We start from the raw sequence: 25,330 nt of genomic DNA, 5'->3' as shown, positions 1-25,330 counted from the left end.
AAAGACGTGGAACATATATACAATGGAATACTACTCAACCATGAGATGAAATCTCATCATTTGTGAAAACGTGGATGGACCTTGAAGGTATTACGCTCAGTGAAATAAGTCAGATGGAGAAAGACGAATACCATATGATTTCACTCACGTGGAATATTAAAAAAACAACAACAAAATGAATTTTAAAAACCAAACAAAAACAAATATATAGATACAGAGAACAGAGTAGTGGTTACCAGAGGGGAAGGGGCGGGCACAGGGATGGCAAAATGGGTAAAGGGAATTGACTGTATGGTGATGGATGGAAATGAAATATTTAGTGGTGAGCATGCTGTCATGTATACAGAAGTAGAAATATAATATGGTACACGTGAAACTTATATAGTGTTATAAACCAATGTTACCGCAATAAAAATAAATTTGAAAAAATGGGCAAAAGATCTGAATGGCCACTTCATCAAAGAAGATATACAAAAATGAAGAAAGATGCTCAACATCATTTGTCATTTGTGAAATGCAACGTAAAACCACAATGATATACCACTATACACCTATCAGAAAGGCTTAGATTAAAAAATAACAATAAGATCAAGGGCTAGCAAGGGTGTGAACAACTGAGTCTCATATATACAGCCACTCTGGAAATGGTACAGCCACACTGGAAAACAATTCAGCACTTTTTTATAAGTTTAAACATACACTTGACCCAGCAGTCCCACTCCTAGGTATATACCCAAGATAAATGAAAACATATGTCCACACAAACTTCTGTACATGATTATTGATAGCAACATTATTAATAATCACAAAAAAACCTAGAAACAACCCAAATATTCTTCAACAGGTGAATGGATAAACAAAGTGTGGCATATGTATGTAATGGAGTGTTACTCAGAAAGTAGTGAACTATCGCTGCATGCAACAACCTGAACGAATTTCAAAGTCATATGCTGAGCGAAAGACGCACTATGGAAAGTTTACATTACTGTATGATTCTGTTTACATGACACTCTGGCAAAGGCAACACTGTAGGGACAGAGAAGAGGTCAGTGGTTGCTAGAGTTTGGGGGTGGGGAGAAGAGTCTGACTGCACAAGGGTAATGGGAAGGAACTCTCTGGGATATTGGAATTGTTCTGTATTCTGTTAAAGGTAGTGATTACAGGAATCTGTGCATATGTTAAAACCCAAAGGATGGTAACTAAAAAATAAAAGCTAAATTTTACTGAATGTAAGTTTTTTAATGTGCTGGCCAGAAATCAATACCACATGCCAAGTGTAGTCTAAGTAGAACAAAGCAGAGGGGATCTATCCCCCTCTTATTTCTAGGTGTTCTAGATTAGGGGTCAGCCAACTACCTCTCACAGGCCAAATCTGGCCCACTGACTGTTTTTGTCGATAAAGTTTTATTGCAACACAGTCACCAGCATTCTTTTCCGTATTGTCTATGGATGTTTTCATGCTAAAACAACAGAGTTGAGTAGTTGAGACTGAGAACATAGGCCCTAAAAAGCCAGATATATGTATAATCTGGCTCTTTACAGGAAAAGTTTTCCTTTACAGGAAAAGCCCTGCTGTAGATACTTGTCTTTAATTAATACAGTTTTAGGCAGCAATATATGTCTACTCTAAACACTGGTGGACTCAAGTGAATTACCCTATAGCTATACTCCTATGAAACTTCATTTTATCAGATTTAGTCCATCTGGTAAGCTGTTTTCCCGATTCTGACCTGTGGCATTATTAGCAATCTCACCTAGCTTTATTGTTATCCAGTGGGTCAGGGTCTGAGTTCTGTAATAATCACTTAAAACCTACTCTTTCACCCCTGTGTCCTCATGGTGAAAAGCAGAATGCGTAACGGTTAACAGCATGGATTCTGAAGCCAGACTGCCTGGGTCGAGATCTTGGCTGTGCCACTGGTTAGCTGTTGAACTTGGAAAGCCACTTAAGCCCAAAGTCCTTCCATTTCATTATCTGTATCGGGGGGTGATAATAGTATTTGCTCCCTGGCATTGGTATGATGATTATATGAGTTACTATATGTGAAATTCTTAGAACAGTGCCAGGTACAAAAAACTGCTACGTAATTGTTTGATATTATTATTAGTGTGTACATTCAGTTCAGGCCAACCTGAGTTCCAATCCTGTTTCACCTGCTTAGTAGCTGTATGATTATGTGACCTGGAGGAATTTATTCAACCTCTCTGGGGCCTCCAGGTTGCCCTTGACCCATTAATCGGTGGTCTCTGTATAAAGAGCTAAGCACTGCTGGAGAAAATCACACAATCTACAGATTGGGACCTACGCAAACAGGTCTGCAGGATCACCCGATCCTTGACATTGCCTCATAATCTTACTGTATCCCCTAGATTGCTCCCTCTCTCCCTTTCAATGACTATTTCAAACCTTCTCCGATCTCCTCAAACATCTGAACTTTCCCCTGACTGCCTCCTACCCCTGCCAGCTTATCAGGAGACAGGCAGGAAATGAAAAATGTAGAAATTCTCCCATATTTACTTCTAATATTTTGTGAGTTTGTTTTTAATCTTTCATACATCTGGAACTAATATTGTTGTGTGGTGTGAGGTAAAGATTCAAGATTAACTTAGGGAGAATAGAAATGTTTGAAATATCATTTTCCTATCTCAGAATGGTATGACTTTCCATTTGTTTAAATATGCTTTGGTATCTCTCGTAGTGACTTAGTGTGTTCATATAGCTCTGGCACACTTCTTGTAAATGAACGCATAAGATATAAATGGAGGCTTTTTGCCCATTATATCTTTTAGTTGATTGCCTTACATATAAAGACAATGTCTACATATTTATTTTGCATACTGAAACTTTGCAGAATTGTATTGTTCATAATGATCATTTTGGTTATTTCTCTTGGGGTTTTCAGGAAAACAATATATATAATCTACAAATAATAATCATTTTACACATTCTCTCCCATTTTAATACCTCTTATTTCTTTAGTTTGTTTAATCACCTTGGCCAACCTCCAGAACAATATTAAATAATAAGGATGATAAAGAATATCTAATCTTTTTTCTCGACTGTAATGGAAATGTCTCTAGAGTTTCTCTGTGAAACGTGACACTAGCTTTTGGGTTGAGATGGATATATTTTATCACATTAAGGATGTTTCCATCTTCTTCTGTCTTATCAAGAGTAAGTGTTGAGTTTTGTCAAGTATATTTTAGCATTTACAAAGATGATCATGTAGGTTTTTTCTTTCTTATTCTATTCATAAAAGGCATTACATTAATGGGCTTCCTAATATTGAACCAGCTTTACATTCCTGCAACAAAAGCCACTAAGTCATGCTGCATATCCTTTAAAATACTATCTGATCCTCTTCATTAGTATTTCATTAAGGAAATTTGCATCAATATTCACAAGTGATATTATTCTGTAATCTTCTTTTTTATATACTGTTTTTGTAAGATTTTGGTATCGATATTATGTACTAGTTTAGCTTTTCTAAAATAATACTTAGCAAATGTTTCTTGTTCTATGTTCTGGAACAGCTAAGCTATATTATACCTTAATGGTTTGGTTGAATTTTCCTATGAAACCCCTTCTGGGAGTGATGACTTCAGAAATGGGTGGGACCAGTCTCCATTTCATTGACGGTGATAAATCTGTTTAGATTTTCTCTCTTCTGGAGTCAGTCTCAGTCAATTATATTTCACTAGAAAAATTGTCCACCTCATCTAGATGCTTATATTTATTTGTACAGAGGTGAGTAAATTGTCACTTGTGATTATTTTATTTTCTCTGTATCTGAGAGGTTATTTCTCTTTAACATTCCTTGTTTTATGTATTTGTGTTTTTGCCCTTTTTTTCTTGATGAGGATAACTAACAAATTATTTATTGCTGTTACTCCTTCATTTAGGAGAAAACATCCTAAATGTGCTAATTCTAATGATTTTCTGTTCATAATCCATTACTTTGCAGTTCTTTATTTATGTACTTTTTAAATAGCCTCTTTAAGCTCTTGTATCACTGCTTTGGCTCTTGTTTTTTAGATAAAACTGCTTTTTAAAAAAATTTTTGGCTGCGTTGGGTCTTTGTTGTTGCGCACAGGCTCTTCTCTAGTTGTGGTGAGCGGGGGCTGCTCTTTGTTGCGGTGCGCAGGCTTCTCGTTGCGGTGGCTTCTCTTGTTGCAGAGCACGGGCTCTAGGCGCGCGGGCTTCAGTAGTTGTGGCTCGCGGGCTCTAGAGTGCAGGCTCAGTAGTTGTGGCTCACGGGCTTAGTTGCTCCGCAGCATATGGGATCTTCCCGGACCAGGGCTCGAACCCATGTCCCCTGCATTGGCAGGTGGATTCTTAACCACTGCACCACCAGAGAAGTCCCAAAACTGCTTCATTTTTTTTTTTTTTTTTTTTTTGCGGTATGCGGGCCTCTCACTGTTGTGGCCTCTCCCGTTGCGGAGCACAGGCTCCGGACGCGCAGGCCCAGCGGCCATGGCTCACGGGCCCAGCCGCTCCGCGGCATGTGGGATCTTCCCGGACCGGGGCACGAACCCGTGTCCCCTGCATCGGCGGGCGGACTCTCAACCACTGCGCCACCAGGGAAGCCCTCATTTTTAAACAATTCACACCACTACGTTGGTCATAGCTTTAACATGTTCCCTAGCAACGTTTCTTCTGCTACATTTTTTCATATGCTATTTTTTTAAGTTTTGCATAGCTCTCATAGTGATTCCTGTTTTGATTATTACTCATTTTTTAGGGACAGGCATTCTTCCTGGAGCAGTTATTTGCAGGATACGTTTGTGGCAGTGGCGGCCATGGCTTAATATTACCAGACTAGCAGGGATTCTCTTCTGAACACCAGGGTGTGCCACCCAGTGCTTTGGCCTTTACTTCTGCCTTATCAAGAAACATCAGCTCGGCAAGCTGCTCTCGAAGCAGCCTCTGGCTCTTCCGCCTCAGCAACAACGTGCTTTCCACAAATGTGGATTAGTTACGTCATTTCTCATCCGGTTCGGCCTTTCCTACTTCTCAAAATACGCACGTCTCAGAGTTGGCCCACGGAAGCTCCCATCACAAACCTTCACACCCGTGCCCATGATTGCAATATCTTTTTTGCCTTTTGTGGTGTGCCTCTTATCCTGAAAATCAGTGCTTCATCATCTATGCCCCAGGTCCATGACCATGGGAATCATCTCTTGGATTCTTCCCTGTTTGATCTTTACAAAATAGTGATTTAGGCTTATGGATGTCTTCTGGTTAGAGCAATTACGGAGTTTACCTTTCTTTTTCTCATTCTCCATAATGCTTTTGGTGAGTTACAAGAGAATGGGGCAAGCCTTGCTTTGTGCTTTCATTTCAAAACTGGAAGATGCCTACCAAATTGATTCTGATAGGCTACTTTCCCCATGCATTTTCCACAGACACTGGTGTTACCTTTACACAGATGCACATGGAGTGGTTAACCTCCTCGCATTAGACATTTTTTCCCAACCCAATCCCACGAGCACAGCTAGGACCAAAAAAAACTGGTTCTTAAACAACAGTTGGAAGCTATTACTTCTTTCAGATACGCCTAGACTGCTTTTTGGCAAACGAATACATTGTTTCATTACCCTCCCTGTACATCCAAGATACAGAAAGCAGGTGTAAATTCTACACGTGGCTTAAATTCTCACGTGCTTTCATTCAACTCAATAGAAAATAATAAATCACTATATTTGCAAAAAGAAACAAGTTGACAGAAAACAGGCTTATTTTTATAGCACACCCAAGATATATAGGGACTCATATATTTACTCAGCTATTTTAAAGGGCTTACTCTTGTTCGCTCCCTGGACAGCTAAATGCTGAGTTGCTAAGTTACTGGTATTTGACATCATCTCTTCCCTGACATGTCCCAGGTTTGACAGGTTCCCATGATTCACTGGGCCAGTCACCTCGTTACCCACGTTACTCATTTACCCAATGACGTCTGGATAATCATTTAAAATTCACATCATACACTAGCTGCAAACCCCCAGGTTCCACATGAAAATATTTAAACCGCTTTACAGGCTCTAAGTGCATCTGGAAGCCCACTGGGTGGCTTACCTACATTGTTCACATAATAGTTGTTATAATTAGATTTAGCATCTTTCTTCTGGGTTGGTTTGTGTGTGAGAAAAGAGGAAATGATTATTGGGAGGCAAATAATGGGTAATATCTCTTATGGGCTAATTTGGTTCCATGAATAGCTCACCTCACACATGCATGTTATGTATGAAGTCCATTAGTGCTTTGAGTTAGCTTCAGAAAAGGTAATACTCCACATAAGTTACCCAGTCAAGGGCATTTTCACCTGCTGACAAATTTACATATTTCCCAGTGTCAGTAGGTAGGAACTAGTCATCAGAATAGCAGAGGGTGCAATCATTGGTTAGTCCGTTTATTTGACTCCATCAGTGTTAATGTTAATTACAGGCTAAATTATATTTAGCAGTTGTTGTCTTTCTTGGATGGAACACTATATTACTATTTCAAGAAACTATAATTTTGAAAGTCCACACCAGAATAGGATAGATGCTTTCTGAATCATCCTGGGAGGATTAGTATTTAAGACGGCTATGGAGAAAATCGTTTGCATGATTCCAATTTGAACATTATTTATACATTAATTTGACAGGATATAAAATCAATTGCCTAATTATTGGTTAAATTTATCAAAGGAATTCTACTGAAAGGTGCTTGATTATGCTGCATAGTTATGATAATATAATCAAAATTCCTTTCAGACGTAATTGTCTGATCAGTTTTGCTCCCCAATCCATTTTTTTTCTCACTCTTAAGATGGGCTTTTTCATTCGTTTCCCCTTTAAAAGTAAAAACTAGCAAGCACTGTACATGGCCGTCCTCTAATTATTTGGTAAGTTCTTTCCACACTAAAACTGTGCACTTAAACATAGACCTAATAAGCAGAATTGCCATAATTTAAAACGCTGTAAACACAGATCATGCTGCAATCAAAAGAGGTGCCCATGCCGGTGTTTACAGACCTGATCCATATGGCAGGGAGAAATCTGTAAGACGATAGTTTATCAAATCAAGTTCCCTAAATCCTAGCTAGCAAATTCAGCATCCCTCATAAACAGTGAATTACCCATACAGATGTTTGCTTATGAAATTATCAACTACGGAAGGTACTTAGCTAGGAAACACAATCTGTTCGGCGTCAAATCTAAGAGAAGTGCTGTATCTGCATTTGTGACTCTGGAAAGGATTTAATTGATAGTCTGTTGATATTTTTAAGTCAATTCTTGCTAAGAACAAATAAATCATACCACTGCAGAAGAAATAATCATTGAACATCCATCCTCAGCTAGGAGCATTTAGTGCAGACTGCTCTCCTCGGCTTAACTCTTCCAGAAATGATTACTCTAGGACCCATAAAACCCGGCGGAGCTAGAAAAGAAGCCGCCGCTGTGGCCCAGATTATTACATACGAGCAGCTTAGGAATCCCTCATATGACAGATGAATTGTAACTGCAGAACGCCATCACTAGGGCCAGAGTTATTATTATTTTTCATTTCTGTTGGTACTCGAGGGTAGCTTGAGTCTGAAGAGAAAATGGCATGCTGATGGAAACAGGTACGCAGGCTGGGCTGCGCTGCACAGATGTGCTGCCTTTAAGTTTCTGATCTGTAAAATTTATAAAAAGCAATAATATACTCGACAAGGAGCAAAGCCCGCTGAATTTCCACAGCTTGTTTTGTGGAAGAAGGGCAGGTGGCGGGAAAGGTGTTGTGGGCTGATGAATTCTGATTTGTTGGAAAAACTACGTGGAATTATTTTGGCATAACTGAGTGTGTACGAATTAAGGAAACAACAGAAGCTGAAATGAACTGTTGGTTGACGCCATTGTAATGTTAATCGTGGGAGCCCTGGAGCTTGTGGAATAAGGATGGATTCAGGTGAGACAACAGGAACAGAGAACAGGAGGGGGCAGCATGAAGATTGTTAGAGCCGGTTGTTTGCCCTGAGGGCGAATTACTCAACCTCTCTGGCTTACCATAACCAGTAACTAATAATAAAATCTTTTAGTTCTGTTGTGAAAAGTCAATGACATAATGCACTTAAGTACTCCGCCTGCATGAAGTCGCACATTACTACTATTACTTTTTTATTAGTAGCAGTAATTGGTTATTGTTATTCTTTTATTATTTGAAATGCGATTTGAAAATATTCAAGATGTCCGGAAGAATTCATTCCTCAGACCGGCTCAGATTTTGTCGGTGTGCTGGTATTCCCAGTTAGAGTTGCTAGGAGTCAGTCTGCCGAGCATCTGAGGCAATTTTTTTTGAATCCAGAGATTTTCACTGTAGGTTTGTGACACGGTGGTTGACAGGTGTAGGGCAAAGCGAAGACCAGACTCTCCTTGCGCCTCACCCAGGGTGGCAGGTCATGTATAACCTCTCTGGGCCCCGATTTCCTGAGACACTGGGTTGGCCAAAAAGCTCATTCGGGTTTTTCCATAACATCTTCCGGAGGACCCGAACGAACTTTTTGGCCAAGCCAATAATAATGGACTACCATGGTTCCTACGATCAAAATAAGATAATGAGGTTCAAGTACTCTGAAAGGCAGTCACGTGCTAGAGGGACATACGTTCGTCGTATCAGATCAAGTCAGCCCTGGAAGACCAGACAAGGTGGGCTCCCGGGTAGAATGAGAGCCAGGAGTGCGTGGAAAGAGAAGCGGGTCTGAAGGGGAAAAATGGCGAGAGGGACTTTCAAAGGAAGCCAACTGGTTTGAACTTGAACAGCGTTTTGAAAAGGGGGCCCAAATCCAATGCGTTAGGCCAAAGTACTTCCACCGCCTGGGCACTGAGGGGCTGAGAGCGGGGAGAGGCCAGTCGTGTCCTACTTCGTCTGTACCAATGTGCGATGAAGTGACTTTGCCTGCTGGGCTGTAGAGGGAAAAAAGGGGGACTCGGGGAGGTGGGAAAGTTGGGCGAGCCGACAGACGGAGGTCTCTCCCCGTTACACGTGCCAGCGGTGTGTACACATTACAGACTCGTTCACGGCAGAGGAGAGGGATGTAAGGGTGCAGAATGACCCCCTGTTCTCCAGACGAGGAAATTGAAAAGCCACACAGCTAGGAAGTGATGGAACGTCAGGAACAACCGGCGGCCAGCTTTTCCCACCCCTGGGCCAGAGCCCCTTCCTCTGCAGAGCCCCCTTCAGTGAGGGAGAGAAGATGACCTTGCTCTGGACTCGGCTTAGTTGGAAAAGCACCGAGGGGGTCAGAGAGAGGAGGAGAGAAAGAGGAAAGGTATCTCCCCCCTCCAGCCCCTTCAAGAAGGAAGCAGATTGGGAGCAAGGTGACCAACAGACTTACTGTGGGATCGTCTGCAGGGCTCCGAGGCCCTCAAACAAACAGGAACGTGAACGTGCTGTAACAAAAGTGTCCAGCAAGCACTCTGTTGTGCCGTGTACTGTGGTCTCTAAAATTCCAAGCATGGAGATTGAAACATGTCACTCTTCAATAAAGGAAAGTCCACTCATTAACGGTATTGTCGAGAAAACGAAACAAAACAAAGACCCCAGAATTCTATACGATGTATAGCCCTTCGAAAGAAAAAAAAAAGCCCATTCCCCTAGATTCTCTTTCAAGAACAACAGAAAGACTTTTGTTACTTTCTCAAAGGGAGCTACCTATTATGAGCTTATTAAGGTAACTACTTCTTTTCTTTCCGTGTTTAAGTGACATTCTGTTGTTTCTCTAAGTGGCTTCTCCAGCAGCCTGGAGTCGCCAGCCTCTGCCAGGTGTCCAGCCGGCTCCCCTCGCTCGGTCACTGTGTGGGCCACCTAGGCTCCAGGGCCAGGCTGCTCTGAAGTGGAGAATTCCAACTGTCACAAATGAGGTGGTGATTCTGAAACGGGTCTGGCATTCCTCTGGGGTTCAGAAAAGACCACTGACTTCATTTGGAAAAGCCAGACTACTGTAGGGACTAGAGGAAGAGGTTTCTTTCAGCATCGCCTTTCTCTAAAAGGCAGGTGGCCAAGACCCTCACAGTATTGGGTGTATTTCGTACATCTGCACTGTCTCCACCCGATGCAAGGTACAGGGAGCAAGCGGCTGGGTTCCGAGGGTGCATCACGCTGTGGATTTCATGGCGGCCGCCCACACTCCCCACCCCACCTCCACCCCCGGCCCTTGGATCCCAGGGAGAGATGATGGAGGGGTTCCTGGACTCTTACCAAAGTAACCAGTACTCCCCTAACTCAGATCGTCTCATCTCTGAGCAGAGTGATCGGACTCCCCTCTTTAACAGTCAGTAACGACATTCTTGGGCTGGAAAAGGTGCACGAATGTCCACAGTGGGGGAATCAGGCGCCCGGTCAGCTCCATGGTGAACAGGTTTCTACTCCTTTTTATTCCTTTCGCTGCATCTTCACAGGGTTTGCTTCCAACACTTACCAGGGAGAGTGTCGGGGGAGCTGAGGTGACTTGGGGAGGTGAGGAAAGGGGATGAAGAACTTCCCCGGGCACAGAGATGGATTTCTTTCCCCAGTGGAAAGCCAGCATGTTTTTCTCCCGGCCACACTGATCATTCCTCATAGTAAATAGCATTTATATACCTCTCGGCAGCTTATAAGGGAATTAGGACAGGCATTATTGTCCTCTTTTACAGACAAGGAAGGGAGATTCAGAAAGATGAAGTTATCTGTCCAAATTGCAGAAGTGACAAATGGTGGAGAGAGAACTCACTCCCATGATTCCTATTCTTCATATACCGCAACGCCTTAGGATGCCAACAGGCAGACACGGGAGATACATTTCTCTGCCTTGGCTTTGGTTTCTCCTTTTGCTTTAATCGTGTACTTTGCGAGAGGTCATTGCCACCTTTTGCAGCTCTGTGCTGTCTCCACGCCATTCTCATGCACCAGTTCACCCCCATTAGTACCATCTCCCACAACTTGCCATCATTCTCAAGTCTCTCCTCATCTCCTCCCCTCCACCCTGCCACTTCTCATCCCCTTGTTGTAGGCCACAATCTCCATGACCATGTCCCATCAGCAACGTAGCAGGAGGCAGCAATGAGGCTGACCTGAGATCCCAGAGAACAGAAAGGCAAAGATTGTGGGTAGGATGCTTGAACAGGAAACGTTTCCTAAAGGAGGTGGTGAGTCTCTGCTCAGCCCTGAAAAGACTCAGAAGGATGCGAGAAGGCGACAGAAGCTTGGTGAGATCAGGAGACTAGCTTGATTAGAGAGCAAGAAGACGAGGTAAGAAATGAGACACTCCCGGAAACAGAAGAGGAATGACTTTAAACAGCTTGAGCAGGTTGACTGCTTCATTATTAAAAGGCAGAGAGATAAAGGTTTAAACTCACCCGCAAGATTTCTTCAACACAGCTTGGGTCACTGGGAAGGCTCACCTAAAACAAAATAAACAAAAAAAGAAAATTAACCATAATCTAGTTATTCTCAGAAAAGCTGTTGTATAATATTTTACCCTGTAGGAAAAACTGTAAAGGAAGTAAACATAGCTATACATGTGGGTTTTCCCCCGTGAAATACAAAGCAGTAAGTATCTGCAAATGGCCAATTTTGTTTTCTTTTACGGAAGCAGTAAGACCACAGTACAAGATGCAGAGAGGGCCTGGCTCTGTCACTGATTTGCTCCGGGACACGGAGCCACCCTCCCCTGTCCCCCGAGCTTCACTTTGCTCATCCATCCAAAGAAGGAGCTCGCCTTCCTGATCTTTGAGGCCTCTTCCACCCCCTGACATACTTTACCATGTTATTCATAATGACAGATTTGTAGAAGAGGACGCCTATATGAACCACTTCTGTGATTAACTGAAGTCCCCTTTCAACTCAGGAGTCCAATCAGATGCCTACAGAGAGAATCTCACAAAGTGAACGCCCTGAGCTTTTCTCCTCAGTGTGACACCTTCCTAATCAATCAAAATTCAAGCGACTAGCAGAGCTGTACCGAGTACTGACTCCGCACCAGGCACATGCCCTTTCCTTCAGGAGCTCCAGAGTCAGTGAGAGCAAGAGACCAAATGCCGAAGTGAAACACCAGCTCTAAAGCTGTGTTTGATGAGGGACCTGAGGGTGGGACCACCAGCTGCAGGAAGGTCTACCAGGTGTGACGGCACCTGTGCAGGTACGGGCATCCCCCAAACCTTCCGAACTCTCTCCTTCACACCTTCTCCAAGAAGGCAATTTGATCACCTCCACTTCCCTCCAGTTCCAGTAGGGAGACCATTTGGTCTCTTTCACTCACTGCCTTGGGAGGTAAAAGGCCAGTCCTGTAAAGAGAGTACTGCCACAGAGGCTGTAGGTTCCAGGCCTCTCGCAAGGGCCATTAAGTCCTAATCCCCTCGTTACTCTGATAGATTAAGGTATAAACACAACTATATTTGAGGAAATGGGGAAGAGAATATGGCCCCAGTTTCCCTCGATCTTAAAAAAATACACGCTACAATCATCAGTAAATCTTAAATGAGCATAACGGTCACTACTGTACATACATTAATTTCAACCAATATTTCTTGACTACCTTGACTACCTACTCCATGGAAGAGTCCCTGCTCCAAGCAGCATAAAATCCCTAGTGGGGAATCAGAGAGCCAACAATAATGAGGGGGCCATCCAGCCTGGGTTATAACCCAGTGTGGTTCCAGTGTACACATGCTATTCTGCTGTCATTACTGACAGTGTCCCTTTTCACCCTCAAAAATGTCCTGATTCGGACGACAAATTATACAGTCACCCTTCCAAGAACACGAATACTCTCATATTGAGCGGAAAGAACAGTAGAAGGAAAGGCTGACAAATTGCCTGGGCAGACACGGTAAAGAACCTTCAATACAGGCTCCTGATAGGGAACCACACGTGGTTTGGTCTAGCAGAGATCATTCATTCATTCATTCAACAGATATTCTTTGAGGGCCAGGGACTGTGCCGCCAGGCTTGTGGTCGGCAAAGACACAACGGAAAGAAGCAGAAGGAGACAGTTTCCTCCCTCATGGAGTTTGTAGACTCAGGAAGAAGGTGGGTGTGAAGAATCACATAGGTAATGGACGACTGTTACCATGGTAAGTACTATAAAGCAGTACATCCCATGGACACCAGTCCTGCAAAATGAAAGGTTCCGTGTCCAAAAAAGTATGGGCAATGCTGCCATGCATCCCCCTCTTGGCAACCCATGATGCAACTTAGAGGCTCTGAGACACCTATGTAATTGGTTTAAAGCAGCATGTTCCCAACTTTCTTGACTACTGATTGTTGGGTTTTTAGTTTTCATGTGTGTTTTTTTTTCCAATTAACAATGATCGCCATTCCATAGAATGGGTGTTTGCAGAATATACACTAGGAGAGGCTGGTCTAACATATTACAGGATTACAGAACTCAACTGATTATTCTTAACAGCAAATAAAATCTCATTCCAAGGACTTCCCTGGTGGCGCAGCGGTTAAGAATCCGCCTGCCAATGCAGGGAACACGGCTTCGAGCCCTGGTCCGGGAGGATCCCACGTGCCGCGGAGCAACTAACCCCGCGAGCCCCAACTACTGAGCCCCTGTGCCACAACTACTGAAGCCTGCGTGCCTAGAGCCCGTGCTCCGCAACAAGAGAAGCCACCGCAATGAAGAGCAGCCCCCGCTCGCTGCAACTAGAGAAAGCCCGCGTGTGGCAACGAAGACCCAATGCAGCCAAAACTAACTAACTAAATAAATTTTTTAAAAAATCTCATTCCATTGCTCAAGGCTCTAGCAACCGTATTTTCCAAGACAGTTGTTGAACTTCTAACATATACCTTCCCCAAACACAAAGGTCAAAATGATTACAGCCAAGACTTAAATCTTCAGTGTGGTTGTCCCACTGTATCTGTTGGGCTGCCCAACTCTCATGAAAAGGTCTTTGTTTTCCCTTTGCCACACAAACACACAAATGTTAATTTTGAAATAAAAGTGGGAAAAAAGTATGAGCCACATGCAGACACAGCGAGGACATTTGCCTACGAGTCTCAAGAGTTGGGTGGGAGGCTGATCTTACCCCTTGGGAACAGGACTTCACAACCTTACCCCTCTGAGTTCCAGTTTGCCCAACTATAAAATAAAATCGAGTAAAATAAAAGGACGATAAGAGTAATACCTGCTCCTTTCAAAGCTCACAAGGGTTTCTGCGAGCAGCAAATGATATAAGGTATGTGAACGCGCTTTGTAACCCGCAAAGCCCCTCATGCTGCGTTGGGTTTTTAGCCCCTGCCCTGCTGGTCTCCTCACTGCCTTTATTACGAAGCCCAGTCTTCTCGTCTGCACAAGGTAAGATCTGACTCACTCTTGCCAACCGCAAATATCATGTCTACACCTGGTATTATAAATATCCGTTTCCTTATGGGGAAATGCTGTCAAAATAGAAAGAGTTGTGGACTCTGGGGAAGAACTCTGCCGACACGGACAGTCAAATAAATATGCATCCATACCGAGCGTTCAGATTTTTTTTTTCTTTTTTAGAAAATACTGGAATCCAGCATTGACATGGAGTCACCAGTCCTGCAAAGTCATCTAGCCCTGCTCCGCTGCTCTTTTCACCGCAAGACAACTCATTTGAGCCTCAAGTGGTTTTTTCCCCCCCTGCAAGTGCTTTTGAATTAGCCAGCGAGCATCTCCTCTGTGCCTAGAACAGTGCTGGGCGAGGGGGGTCGGTGACACAAAGAGCCGTCAGACTTGGCCTGTTTCTCTCGGAGTTAAATGTCTAGATGGGACGGGAAAACAAACAATTGAGACCCACTGGGACATACATTGTAAGGTGGTGACAAGGGTAATAGGATCGCATTCATTCGCCCGTCCGCCTATTCATCAGTTCTCCCATTTACTTCTTTAGACAACAAATCCTGACTGAGCTCACACTGTGCTCAGGACGGTGCCAAGGGGAGGATTTAAAGACACCGAAGACAACCTAATTTCTGCCTTCGAGACTCCACGCAAATTGGGGGAGACAAACATTTACAGGGGAAACAGACAATACGGAACAGGAGGTCTGACTTGGGTGTCAGGGGTACCTACCGGGTTCACGGACAGAGCCATGTCCGACAGGAGGTCCCAGCCGCCGAGGTCCCCATCGCAGTCCTCGCCCCATAAGGGGGTGAGAGGCCAAGGATTTGCCATGGCCGAGCAGTGCCGGGGCCACCTAAGGCCACTTCAGGTTCAGAGCCCCCTGAGGAACGGCACCCAGGTCACTCACACTGCGCTCTGGACAGAAGCCGGGCTCAGCCCCCGCTGCCTGGTTGCTCTGTCTGTCTGTCAGTGTGTCTCTCACAGCCCCGTCCTCTCGCAGGAACTGTGGAGGAGTCACTCGGACAGGTGTGACAGGAGACAGGAGGAGAACTAGTGGTGACACTGGGATTAGAACTGCCGCCTGACGAGTTGCCAAGCTGCCGCTTAATTCCGGAGCCACCTTCGCCTCCCTTTCAATGCACTCTTGAGTATTCAGAGAGTCCACAAAGCGCAAGTTAGCCACTCAGAGCCGGCGATCTCCTGCATCCCCCTCTCCGCCCCCTCCTCCGGGAGCAGAAAGCGAGCTGCACGCCGCCCGGGGAGGCTGTGCTCTCACTCCTGGCCCCAGACTACCCTCTCGGGCTGGGCACGGACGGGGTCCTCTAAGGGCCAGGGAAGGCAGGCGCCCATCGGGCAGGTGCTGAGTTGACTGAGAGCCCTCCCAAGTGCCTACCCTCTCGGCGTGTGACAGTGCAGGCTGCCACCCCATGTAGCCACACAGGGACCACGCGCAGATCATCTGCCTGGTGATAAAGACATATCTTAGGAAATAATCAGGGTACCTTTAAATCATCAAATATTCAATTAACTGCAGCAACAATAAATGAATTGCATAGGATGTTTTAATCATTCTGGAATTAATCAGTTTGGAGCACACTTCTTGGCGATTAGGGTAATACAAGATAGCAAAAATACCCTGATTGTGGCATTGAGAGACACTGATAGAAAACACGAAGATTCATGTAAAACATTAAAAGAATCATGATCATCACACGGTTAACCCAGTAGAGCGGGAGGCGTGTCTCTGAGTACATTTTTATTAAGTGATTGCGAGGGAAAAGAGGTCTTTTTTTTTTTTTTTCTAAAATCACCCTGAAGTTTTCCCACAAAACCTGGCCATCTAAGTCCACTATTCTAGGCATGTTTCACCTTGACAAAGACTTCGCCCAGTAAAATTCACAAATTGCAAGTTTAATTGCCAGTGAACGCTTGGATTCTCCTAACAAGTGCAAGTGACACTGAGTGACACATCACTAACACCAAAATCCATGCTACCGGCCCAGTTAAACAAGATCCGCGACTGACACCGCCGGCAGCTTCCAAACTAATTCCATTTGTATTTTCATTAACAAATTGCCCCATTCATCCCCACGACTGACTGACGACACAGAGATCCCCTGACACGGCATCACTAACAAAATGAAAACTCAGGTTATGATATTCTGGTAGCAAATGAGTTTTCCGGCTTTTTAAAATGTTTAATCCCCATCATCGGTCATTTGTCCAAACAAGGAGCAGCAGCCTCTGAAGTTCCCATTCGCACTCACTTTGAGATCCCTTTATTTCCCCTCCCCATGCAGGGAGTCCCCGTTTTCCAACTTGGAAAAGGACGAACCCAGTTCAGGTTAAGATCTTTCTGTCCCTTGCTTCCTGCCACCTGTCCCTATTCTAGTTTGTATTCATGAGTCTACGGTTAAACGGGAACAGTTAACATAAACGCAGACAGAAATCCTCAGGTGATATAACTTTAATCAAAACAAAGAAGATTTCACAACAGTCGCATGGTACAGCCAACCAGCTCATCTTCCCATTTCATTTCAATACAGCAAAAGTCCTGGGTGTCCAAGGAGTTGGTATTTAAAATACTGCTTCCGGCTCATTTTTAAGGGTGTCACATGGTCAAAATACCCCATGTAAAACAAGCTAATATTCACCATTCGCTCTAAGAAAAGAAGCAATAAAAAGTAGAGCATGATAGTCCCCGCTCGCTGCAACTAGAGAAAGCCTGTGCGCAGCAACGGAGACGCAACACAGCCAAAAATAAATCAATAAAATAAATAAATTTTTTAAAAGGAGAGCATGAAGATCAAAGGAATATACCACTTGCCATTTTAAGCTAAGTATAGAAAGTGACCCTGTGTCTAGAACCTTACGTGGAACTAAAACTAGAAAGGAAGACTCAGCGATCACATTTTATTTATTTGAGCAAATCAGTGAGATAATTTACTGTGCTTTCTGGGGGCATAAAGGGGTAGGGGAAAGAGCATGGGCTTTGAAGCTGGAGGGACTTGGATTTTAATCCCAGCTCTGATACTTAACTTGCTTTGTGAACTTGGGCAAGACACTTGAACTTCTCTGAGCCTCTGTTTCTCTATCTATATAAGGGAAATAAAATTCCACTTCGAGGACTGTCGTGAGGTTGAGATGAAGTGAGGCATATAAAAGTACCTTAGCCTGGCAGTGGGTGCATCTGAAGTCTCCATCAACACCTTTTATTCGAAGTTCCCTCTAAGGCTCTTGGAAAGTTGTCAGCACCCTGAACCTTGGAACCACTGAGTACATAGTTTAGTCGCCTTGGAAATTGGCCCCCATGACATCTTGTGAATGTCGCTAATTATGAAATCCTATTCAGGGGCCCAGTGCATAAGGAGTCTCAGGCTGCGGCTCCATCTGGTAGCTCTCACTGAAGGTGACAAAGGAGGCTGGAGATGGGACTTGAGGGGGTAAGACAACAGAGAGCGAAGGGGGGCTGAAGGGGAAGGGGGGCGATGTGCTTCATTATGGGGACAGCTCTCCACTGATTACATTAGGTATGGGCAACGGCGGAATGCATATGCAGAAAGGCCCATCATCAGTGGAGAGGACCTAACGGCAGATGGAATTTGAAGTGAAGAGTACTTAATTCAGCGGGCTCTGAATAGCCATTAGCTCACTGTTCATTTATTTGGTCTAATAACTAGTTTCTATAGAAGAGTGAGCTATAAACGGGGGGTGGGGTGGGGGGTGAAAGTCTTAAAGAAAAGGTACACATCTAGAAAGATTACCCTAAGAAACCAAGAGCCCTTCTGGAAGAGGCTGGCTGCCTGACCCACATTCCCCCAGGACGCCCTGCCTCTGGTCACCCGAGCTGTGCCTTCGCTGCCGGCGAGGCTCCCCAGGGACGGAGCCCCTCCTCCCACATTCTCCAGGCTTCTCGCCCAGATGCCTTAATCCCGCTGCTTTCACTCAAGCTGCATCCTCCTCCTTCGCTTCGCCGGCCTCCCAGACTCCGACCCAACTTGCTTGCCCCTTCCTGCCTGTGCTCTTCCCAGCCTTCTGTCTGCTCTCCGTGTCTGCCCTACAACCCAGAGACCTTCCAGCCACGGTCCCTGCCTTCTGAAATTCCTAGGCATGCGTACGACTCCTCAGGGCCCGCGGGATACCCACTTCTGTCCCATCCAAGTCCTAGCACGGAAACCAAGGACCATTTAAGATTAAAGTCTTCATTCCACGAAATCCCTACTTACTGCACTCCCATTAACATTGATGGCTACCTTGTGTGCAGGTCCACATGTAGCATCCACATCTCAACTTCAATTCTCTACCTCCTACACATGGACCATTTTCTCACTGATGCTAATTGTCAGATCCCGGGTACATTTCCTCTTCTTCTGCTGACGGTTTTTAAATGCATGGGAAATGCAAACTGATTTTTGTACTAACTAATACAAACGTGAGGAAAAGAGTTATTTCATGGAGAACTATATTCAATATCCTATGATAAACCATAATGGAAAAGAATATATATTAAGAAAGAATGTATTGATATGTATGACCGAATCGCTTTGCTGTACAGCAGAAATTAACACGACATTGTAAATCAACTAGGCTTCAATAGAAAAAAAACACGAGGAAGCAGGCAACTCATATACCACATGTAGCAGACACGTACTATAGGCCTCAGCTATAAAACTAATTTCACACCTTAGTCATCCGAAGATGAAACTGCATCAAAAGACCATTTACAGTTTCTTTTGTGACGAGTCCACATTCCAGATAGCATGGCATACGATGTATCACACATCATGTATTCCAAAGCCACCCCTGAATCCTTAGGAGTGGCTAGGGGGACAGGAGGAAAATCAGGCAAGCATGATGTCCCAGAAAGCCAGAGAAGAAAGTGTTTCAAGGAGAAAGCAGCCATTCAGTAAGATAAGGATGCAGAATCGGCTGGGTTCGGCCGATCCTAGGCCATCTGGGCCATCGGCCACCTCGGACAGAGCCGTTTCAGCGGCATGCTGTGCATGTGACCCTCACCTCACCGGAGTGTGCTGAGGAGAGAGTGGGAGGGGCGGATGCAGGAGGGAATAAACAATTCCCGCTGTGACGGGGAGCAGAGAGATGGGGTGATAGGATGTGGTGATGCGGTGTCGAGGTTTTTCTTTGTATTTTAAGAGGGATGGTACTAAGGCATATTCATATACCAGTGGGTGTAACTCAGTGGAGAGGGGAAGAGACGTATCGCGAAAGAAAAAAATGGATGATTGTAAAAGCAAAGTCCTTGAGAAGGAGCGAACAGACTAGGACACAACTGGAGAGGCTGGCCTGAAAGAGGAGCGTGGACCCTTCTGGACAGTTCTTCCATTGTAACGGCAGGGAAGGCAGAGTGCCTCAGGTACATAAGCAATTGGGTTGGAGAAATTAAAGACGAGAAGATGAGGGGGTACTTGTCTGATTGTATCTATTTTTCTCTATGAAGTATGTGGCAAGGTCATCAGTGGAGAACGGGGCTGGTTATTGGAAACATGCGGAGAAAGGAAAGGTGGGAAAGGTTCTGTTGGAGAACAGGAAGAGGGGTAGGCTAGGAAAGTATAATAGAACTCTCTGGCAATACTGAAGAGCGAGAAAGAGGGAGCTATCGTGTGAAACACTGAAGGAGATGCTGTCTATGCCCACAGTACGGAGATAAAGGAAGGAGGAGGTAGGGGAAAGGAGACAATTGGAGGCCAAGTAGCCTCTAGCGATTCAGAAGGAGGTGGCGCTCTGCTCCCCACTATCAGCTACTGCACTTTCCCACACTGATCAGCTAATTAACCACAGCTCACAGTTCTCCAACTGCTCTAATCTATAAGGGACTTCATTCTGAATGGAACAAGCAGAGCGCCCAGGAGCACGAGCAATGATCTGCTGGGATCCCACAGTGGTGAATCTCACATGACCCACAAGCCCGGACGAAGTGGACCGCGGGGCCTGAGGAACGCCTCTCTGGGGGCTAAATGAATTCAACTTTGTCCCTCGGGAAGTAGAGAGCGCCATTAACCCATATCCTCCTGAGAGAGATCATTCCTACGGAGCATTGGAAGGAGTTTCCAAATTGTTTAAAGAAGAGCTGTTTTTAATCACTTAACTATTTTGTCCTTAAGAAAACTTTTACACATTTACTATGTTAGCAGGAGACATTTTCAAGTACGATTATCTTTTATAATACGTCTTGGATTGACAACTTCTTCTAAGCATTTATGGTTTCTAGAGATACAAGACTTCCTCACCAGGGGGGAAAAAATGAAGTGGGAGTTCAGATTTTTCTGGTAGCTTCTGAAGACACTACCACAGGCATATTATGGGGTCTTAAATTACGTGCTGTGACCCCATTTAGAAAAGAACCTTTTAAATATGTATCTTTGGCTCCTATTTTCTGAAAATCTCTCAGAAAGGAAAGGTCTTCCCTTGACATTCGCAATCCCTCACCCTAAAGAAACTCCTTTCGTCTTCTTCTAAACACATAGCTAATGATTTAAGTGTCTGCTTGAAAACAAGAAACCTAGATTTCAGTTTGATTTTGCTCTATAGCTACATTTTCCTTAAAGCATCGTCAGTGGAATAGACTTTACAAATTGTACCCATACATGTCCTCAATAAAAAGGTGACAACAGAACACACTTGATAGAAAGTGTCTCCTCTTTCAGACTAACCTCTAACGAACTTGGCACCTTCTTGACTCTCTAAATCCTGCGCTTAGGATTGTCTTAATTGCCAGTGGTTGACACCGCGATGCCACAGAAAGAGACCTACAATTGCTCTTCTCTGACAGCGACGATCTGAGAGAACAAGCCCTGTGCACGGGAAGTGAATCCTCGCCAGCTCCCCTATTATTTATAACTCTAATTAAAACACTTTTATCTATTAATGCCAAGTGACACTACTAAATATATTCAGGGAAGTTCACATTGTTTCTAGGCTTCTGGAATCTCAGATCTGCACCCACTTACATGTGGTTTAACTGCTCACTAAAATGCAATGATAGCTAAGAATAACTCCCTTCCATTAGATTTCCAAATCTCATTAATTAATTCGACACCTCCAATGGTGTAGAGACCAAACTCAACTGCAAGATCTAATTAAAGAGAAGTAAAAAAAAAATGTTAAGAAACAACACTGAGATTGAAACACAGAAGTAACTGTTTAGCCTCAAATTAACGAGGCGCTATGCTAAGGAAGCATGTCCATTAATCCCTAATGAGGACTTTAAACACATTAAAACTTCCTAATACAAAATGTTTGCCTTCCTTTTATCCAATAACAAATAAGCCAATAATTTTCTGGCTCTAAATGACACTGTTAACTGTCACGGCATGTTTTATTTGACAAACCCTCCATTCAAATACTGTAAAACCAATTAATTTGCTGCTGTGAAATGTGTTTCTTGGTGGCTTTTATGTGATTTTTTTTCTTCTCAAAGGAATGTAAATAGGAGGTCAATGTAGGTGCCTGGTATTGCTTAAAAAATATGCCACAGTAGCTATAGGTTGTCTCTCCTGTCTGCAATTCAAATGAGTTGAAAGACAACCTTCATTTTCAGGTCACAATCACAGACCGGTTTCCTGATAAGGAAACCGTGTCAGAGTAATAGTTTGATTACCATGAAGAGGATGCCATAGTTGAGAATGGAGAGTTGGCAAAATTACCACTTTGTTCGATTGTAAATAATGTTTCACGACCCTGGCCCTTACCGACCTGGCACGGTTACCTAGCTCCTGCTTCATCCAGCCCTCCCCCAAATGCACCTGCGTGTGTGCCCAGGAAATCACTCTCTAAAATTGGAGTTTATTCCTGATGCTTTTATTTGAAAACACCACAATTTGTTACACTTTTTTGTTGGCAGAAAAATCAATAGCACAAACACAAGAAGTTCCTGTTTCTTAAACTTCCCCTGGGCCTTACTTAGTATCTCCAGTTAGCTTGAGAGATGGCCCTAAGAGCCCTTCTGCCCAGCATTTATGGAACACTCTGAAACACTTGGCTCGTAGAAGGGCAAGGCACTTTTCCAGAAAATCACTCTGCAAACACAGACCCTTGACACCGTGTCATAAAGAAAGGGTCTGTGACATTACGTGTGGGCCCGCTCTGTGGAGCACCTCGAGCCCACTGCCTCATACATTGAAGACCAGAGAGGGAATGATACGCGGTGTCCCATGGTTTATGGAGTCAAACAGTTTACGCCAATTAACACGAACAGCATACGCAGGACACCAACGATCCTAGCTTGTCTCACATCCACGTGAAAACCAGGGACTGATTATTTCTTAGCTGTGAAAGTAAGCAAGATAAACAGACACCTGGCAGGTGCTTATAATTCCAGGTACAATGACAACACCTTACTGATACAAATAAAATACATCCAGTGAAATAACCACACTTGCTCCTGACTGGGATCAATGTGTTGGGGTATTTCCAAACTCGGTGCTTGGAAAATCTGTTCACGTTAAGAAACTTGTCCCAGATGGAAAATATACATTGCATCCCTACACACAGTACAGTGCACTAGGCATTATGGGAAATTCAGTAGATGATAAAGAATAAATGTCTTTTTACTTAAGAGTAGACAGGACCTATATACCAAAAATGAGTAATGACAGTACAAGTTGGCACAGATTTTCTGATCCCTGAATCAGGCACATGGGCAGAAGGATTTTACTTTGGGGATGACATGACTTAGATGGCCAAACATGGGAATGTCCAGACTATCTAATATGGGGAGAATGAAAGTGATTATTTCAAATCAGCACTCTCCTAGAAATCCCAGACTGTGTAGTGACGCTACTTTTAAGAGACAGATGAATGGCTTTCACAATAACTGTAATAGGAAGTCACAGATGAAAAAAAACTGTCCATGGCTCTGGGGTGATCATGCAAGGAAGTGGGACTTGACCTTGATTTTGAATAAGAGAAAAGATTCATATAGGTAGTGACTATGGCACTGTATGACTTCGGGCAAGTCACGGTTTCTCTAGCTATAAAACCAACGGGTTGGCCAAGGATCCAGTCTCTAAAGCAAGTCCAATCTGTTAAAATGAGTGTATCAATCTGTGGCCCAAAGCAAATTAATTTCAAAACTTGAACTTGTGTTCACCAGCTGATCTCTAATTAAAAGAAGTCTCCAATCGAAAATGAAAAGCTATAAATTTCACAGGGACAGAGCCTGCGTGATCTACAGAAGTAAAAATGTCAAGCCGTCCTGGCAAATATTTTCAGAATGGCAGCAGATAACATGCTTTAGGACTTCAGTGGAAACATTAAAATGTGGACAGTTCCATTTTTCATATTAGGGAGACCACTATGACAATTAGATGTCATCCTCAAAAATAACATGTTGGCCACAAAGACAGAGTGCCTCAGTCATGTGAGGGCTTCTCGTTAAGTTAGAAGTTCTCGCTAAATGGTAGTGAAAATATAATCGGTACTTGGCTAAGGGTCCATACCCTTGAAGCCAAAGCATGTAGAAATGGCTCTGTTTGAAACGATTTTGAAAAATCCCATAAGAGCTCCTACATCTTCCGTTTTTAATGAAGATTTGGGAATGTACTGAGACCACCAGACATCAAGCGTGCTCGCGACCTTTTCAACTGTCAGACCAGATAGATTTTTATCTTCTGTGAATCCACCGAAAGCCTCAAAGGTGCAGTGCCAGAGCGTGAATCCATTTCACTAGACAGTCATTGAAAGTATAATTCAAAGTGCAACTTATTTTCACATTTTCTACCACAATACTTTTGGCAGCCCAGGGCAGAAAGTCAAAACCTGGTTTCCAATGGAGACCGCTTCCAGTGGTTTCTAAATGTTGGCAGCAAGAATTCCTTCTTGTCAAAGAGATCAGCAGTCACTGGCTTTCATTAATTTATTTTCAATGACTGCTGCTTGCTCTCAGGAAGCCTTTCTTTACCTAAGGATGTTGACCTGCTGTTGGACCCCATCAGAAACAGACACGGAGAGACACTGATGTATTAGGAGATGGGGAGATTCCCTCCAGTGGCCTTCATAGACTCCACAACTTCCATTTATTCTCACGGAGGCCATGAGCACAAAAAACAAGATTTGTGGCGAAGACATAGAGCTGGAATCTATAAAAGCTCCCAACACAAGATGAATAAACCCAGCGATATATATTACACTGTAAAGTGTTATCTGAAGATCTTTAGAATCAGTTTGAAGGTCTTTCTTCATTCAAATGAATTATCATAAAGAAGGGGGACTTTTTAAATCTAAAATGATATACCAATTTAGATGATGTGATTACAAATACTTAGTGTGCCTTTAGTTGGGTACCCAAAAGGCTCTGGGCTGAGGGCTGGCTGTAAATAAACATTTATTATGATCACACTGATCTTGAAATTATCTAGCTGAGCACTTAGGTATACTTATAAAATGCATTTCATTAATTTCTAAATGTTTTGTCTTTGTTTTACAGTATGTGCTCAAAAGGAAAGCACGGACACCTTATCAGGGTGCTATAAGGCTTTTAGGCAGCATCTAACATCTATTTTGTCGAGATAAGCTTTCCAATTAGCGTTTTCAAGAGTCTCAGTTTCTCATCTCTATGAATGGTAATCTAACCCCCAGTGAGATCTCCTTTATCCTTAATGTGAAGATATTAACCCCTTAATTCAAAACTCTAAGAACAGCACCCTGGTGGCATATGAAAACAAAAGGGAATGAGGCCATTTATATGAGGGCAATATTAAGAATATGGTCTACTGTTATTGCTACTAAGACCAAGGCTCAGAGACATAAATCCTAGGAAGTTTCGTCCTTGCTGGGCTACAAAGTCCTTTCACATCCTCTCTGCTCCCCACCTGCCACCCTGTATCATTTGCTCCTCATGACAGCCCTGTAAAGGAGGCAAAGAAGATACAATAAGCTTCATTATAAAGAGGAAAGAAAATCTGGGCCTTCAAAAGGTTACATGACTTGTCTGAGGTTTTCTGGCCACTTAGCGGTGAAGATGAGCCCCGAGGTTTTCAGCTACCCAATCCAGT

The 25,330-nt window shown here is 43.7% G+C and overlaps 1 protein-coding gene across 5 annotated transcripts in view; it reads right to left on the bottom strand.

Moving 5' to 3' along the window:
- The window catches only part of AFF2 (ALF transcription elongation factor 2), a 492,108-nt gene that overhangs the window by 182,677 nt on the left and 284,101 nt on the right, over positions 1-25,330 (bottom strand). For all 5 annotated transcript variants that reach the window (XM_079909775.1, XM_079909777.1, XM_079909776.1 and 2 more), the window contains exon 4: positions 11,359-11,403. In XM_079909775.1, the coding sequence (XP_079765901.1) occupies positions 11,359-11,403 (45 nt within the window). The remainder of the gene's footprint in view (positions 1-11,358; positions 11,404-25,330) is intronic.

This window comes from Stenella coeruleoalba, assembly GCF_951394435.1.
Source record: "Stenella coeruleoalba genome assembly, chromosome: X".
Taxonomy (NCBI): Eukaryota; Metazoa; Chordata; class Mammalia; order Artiodactyla; family Delphinidae; genus Stenella; species Stenella coeruleoalba.
The sequence above is the reverse complement of the archived record's forward strand: the minus strand, read 5'-3'. Positions and strand labels throughout refer to the sequence as shown.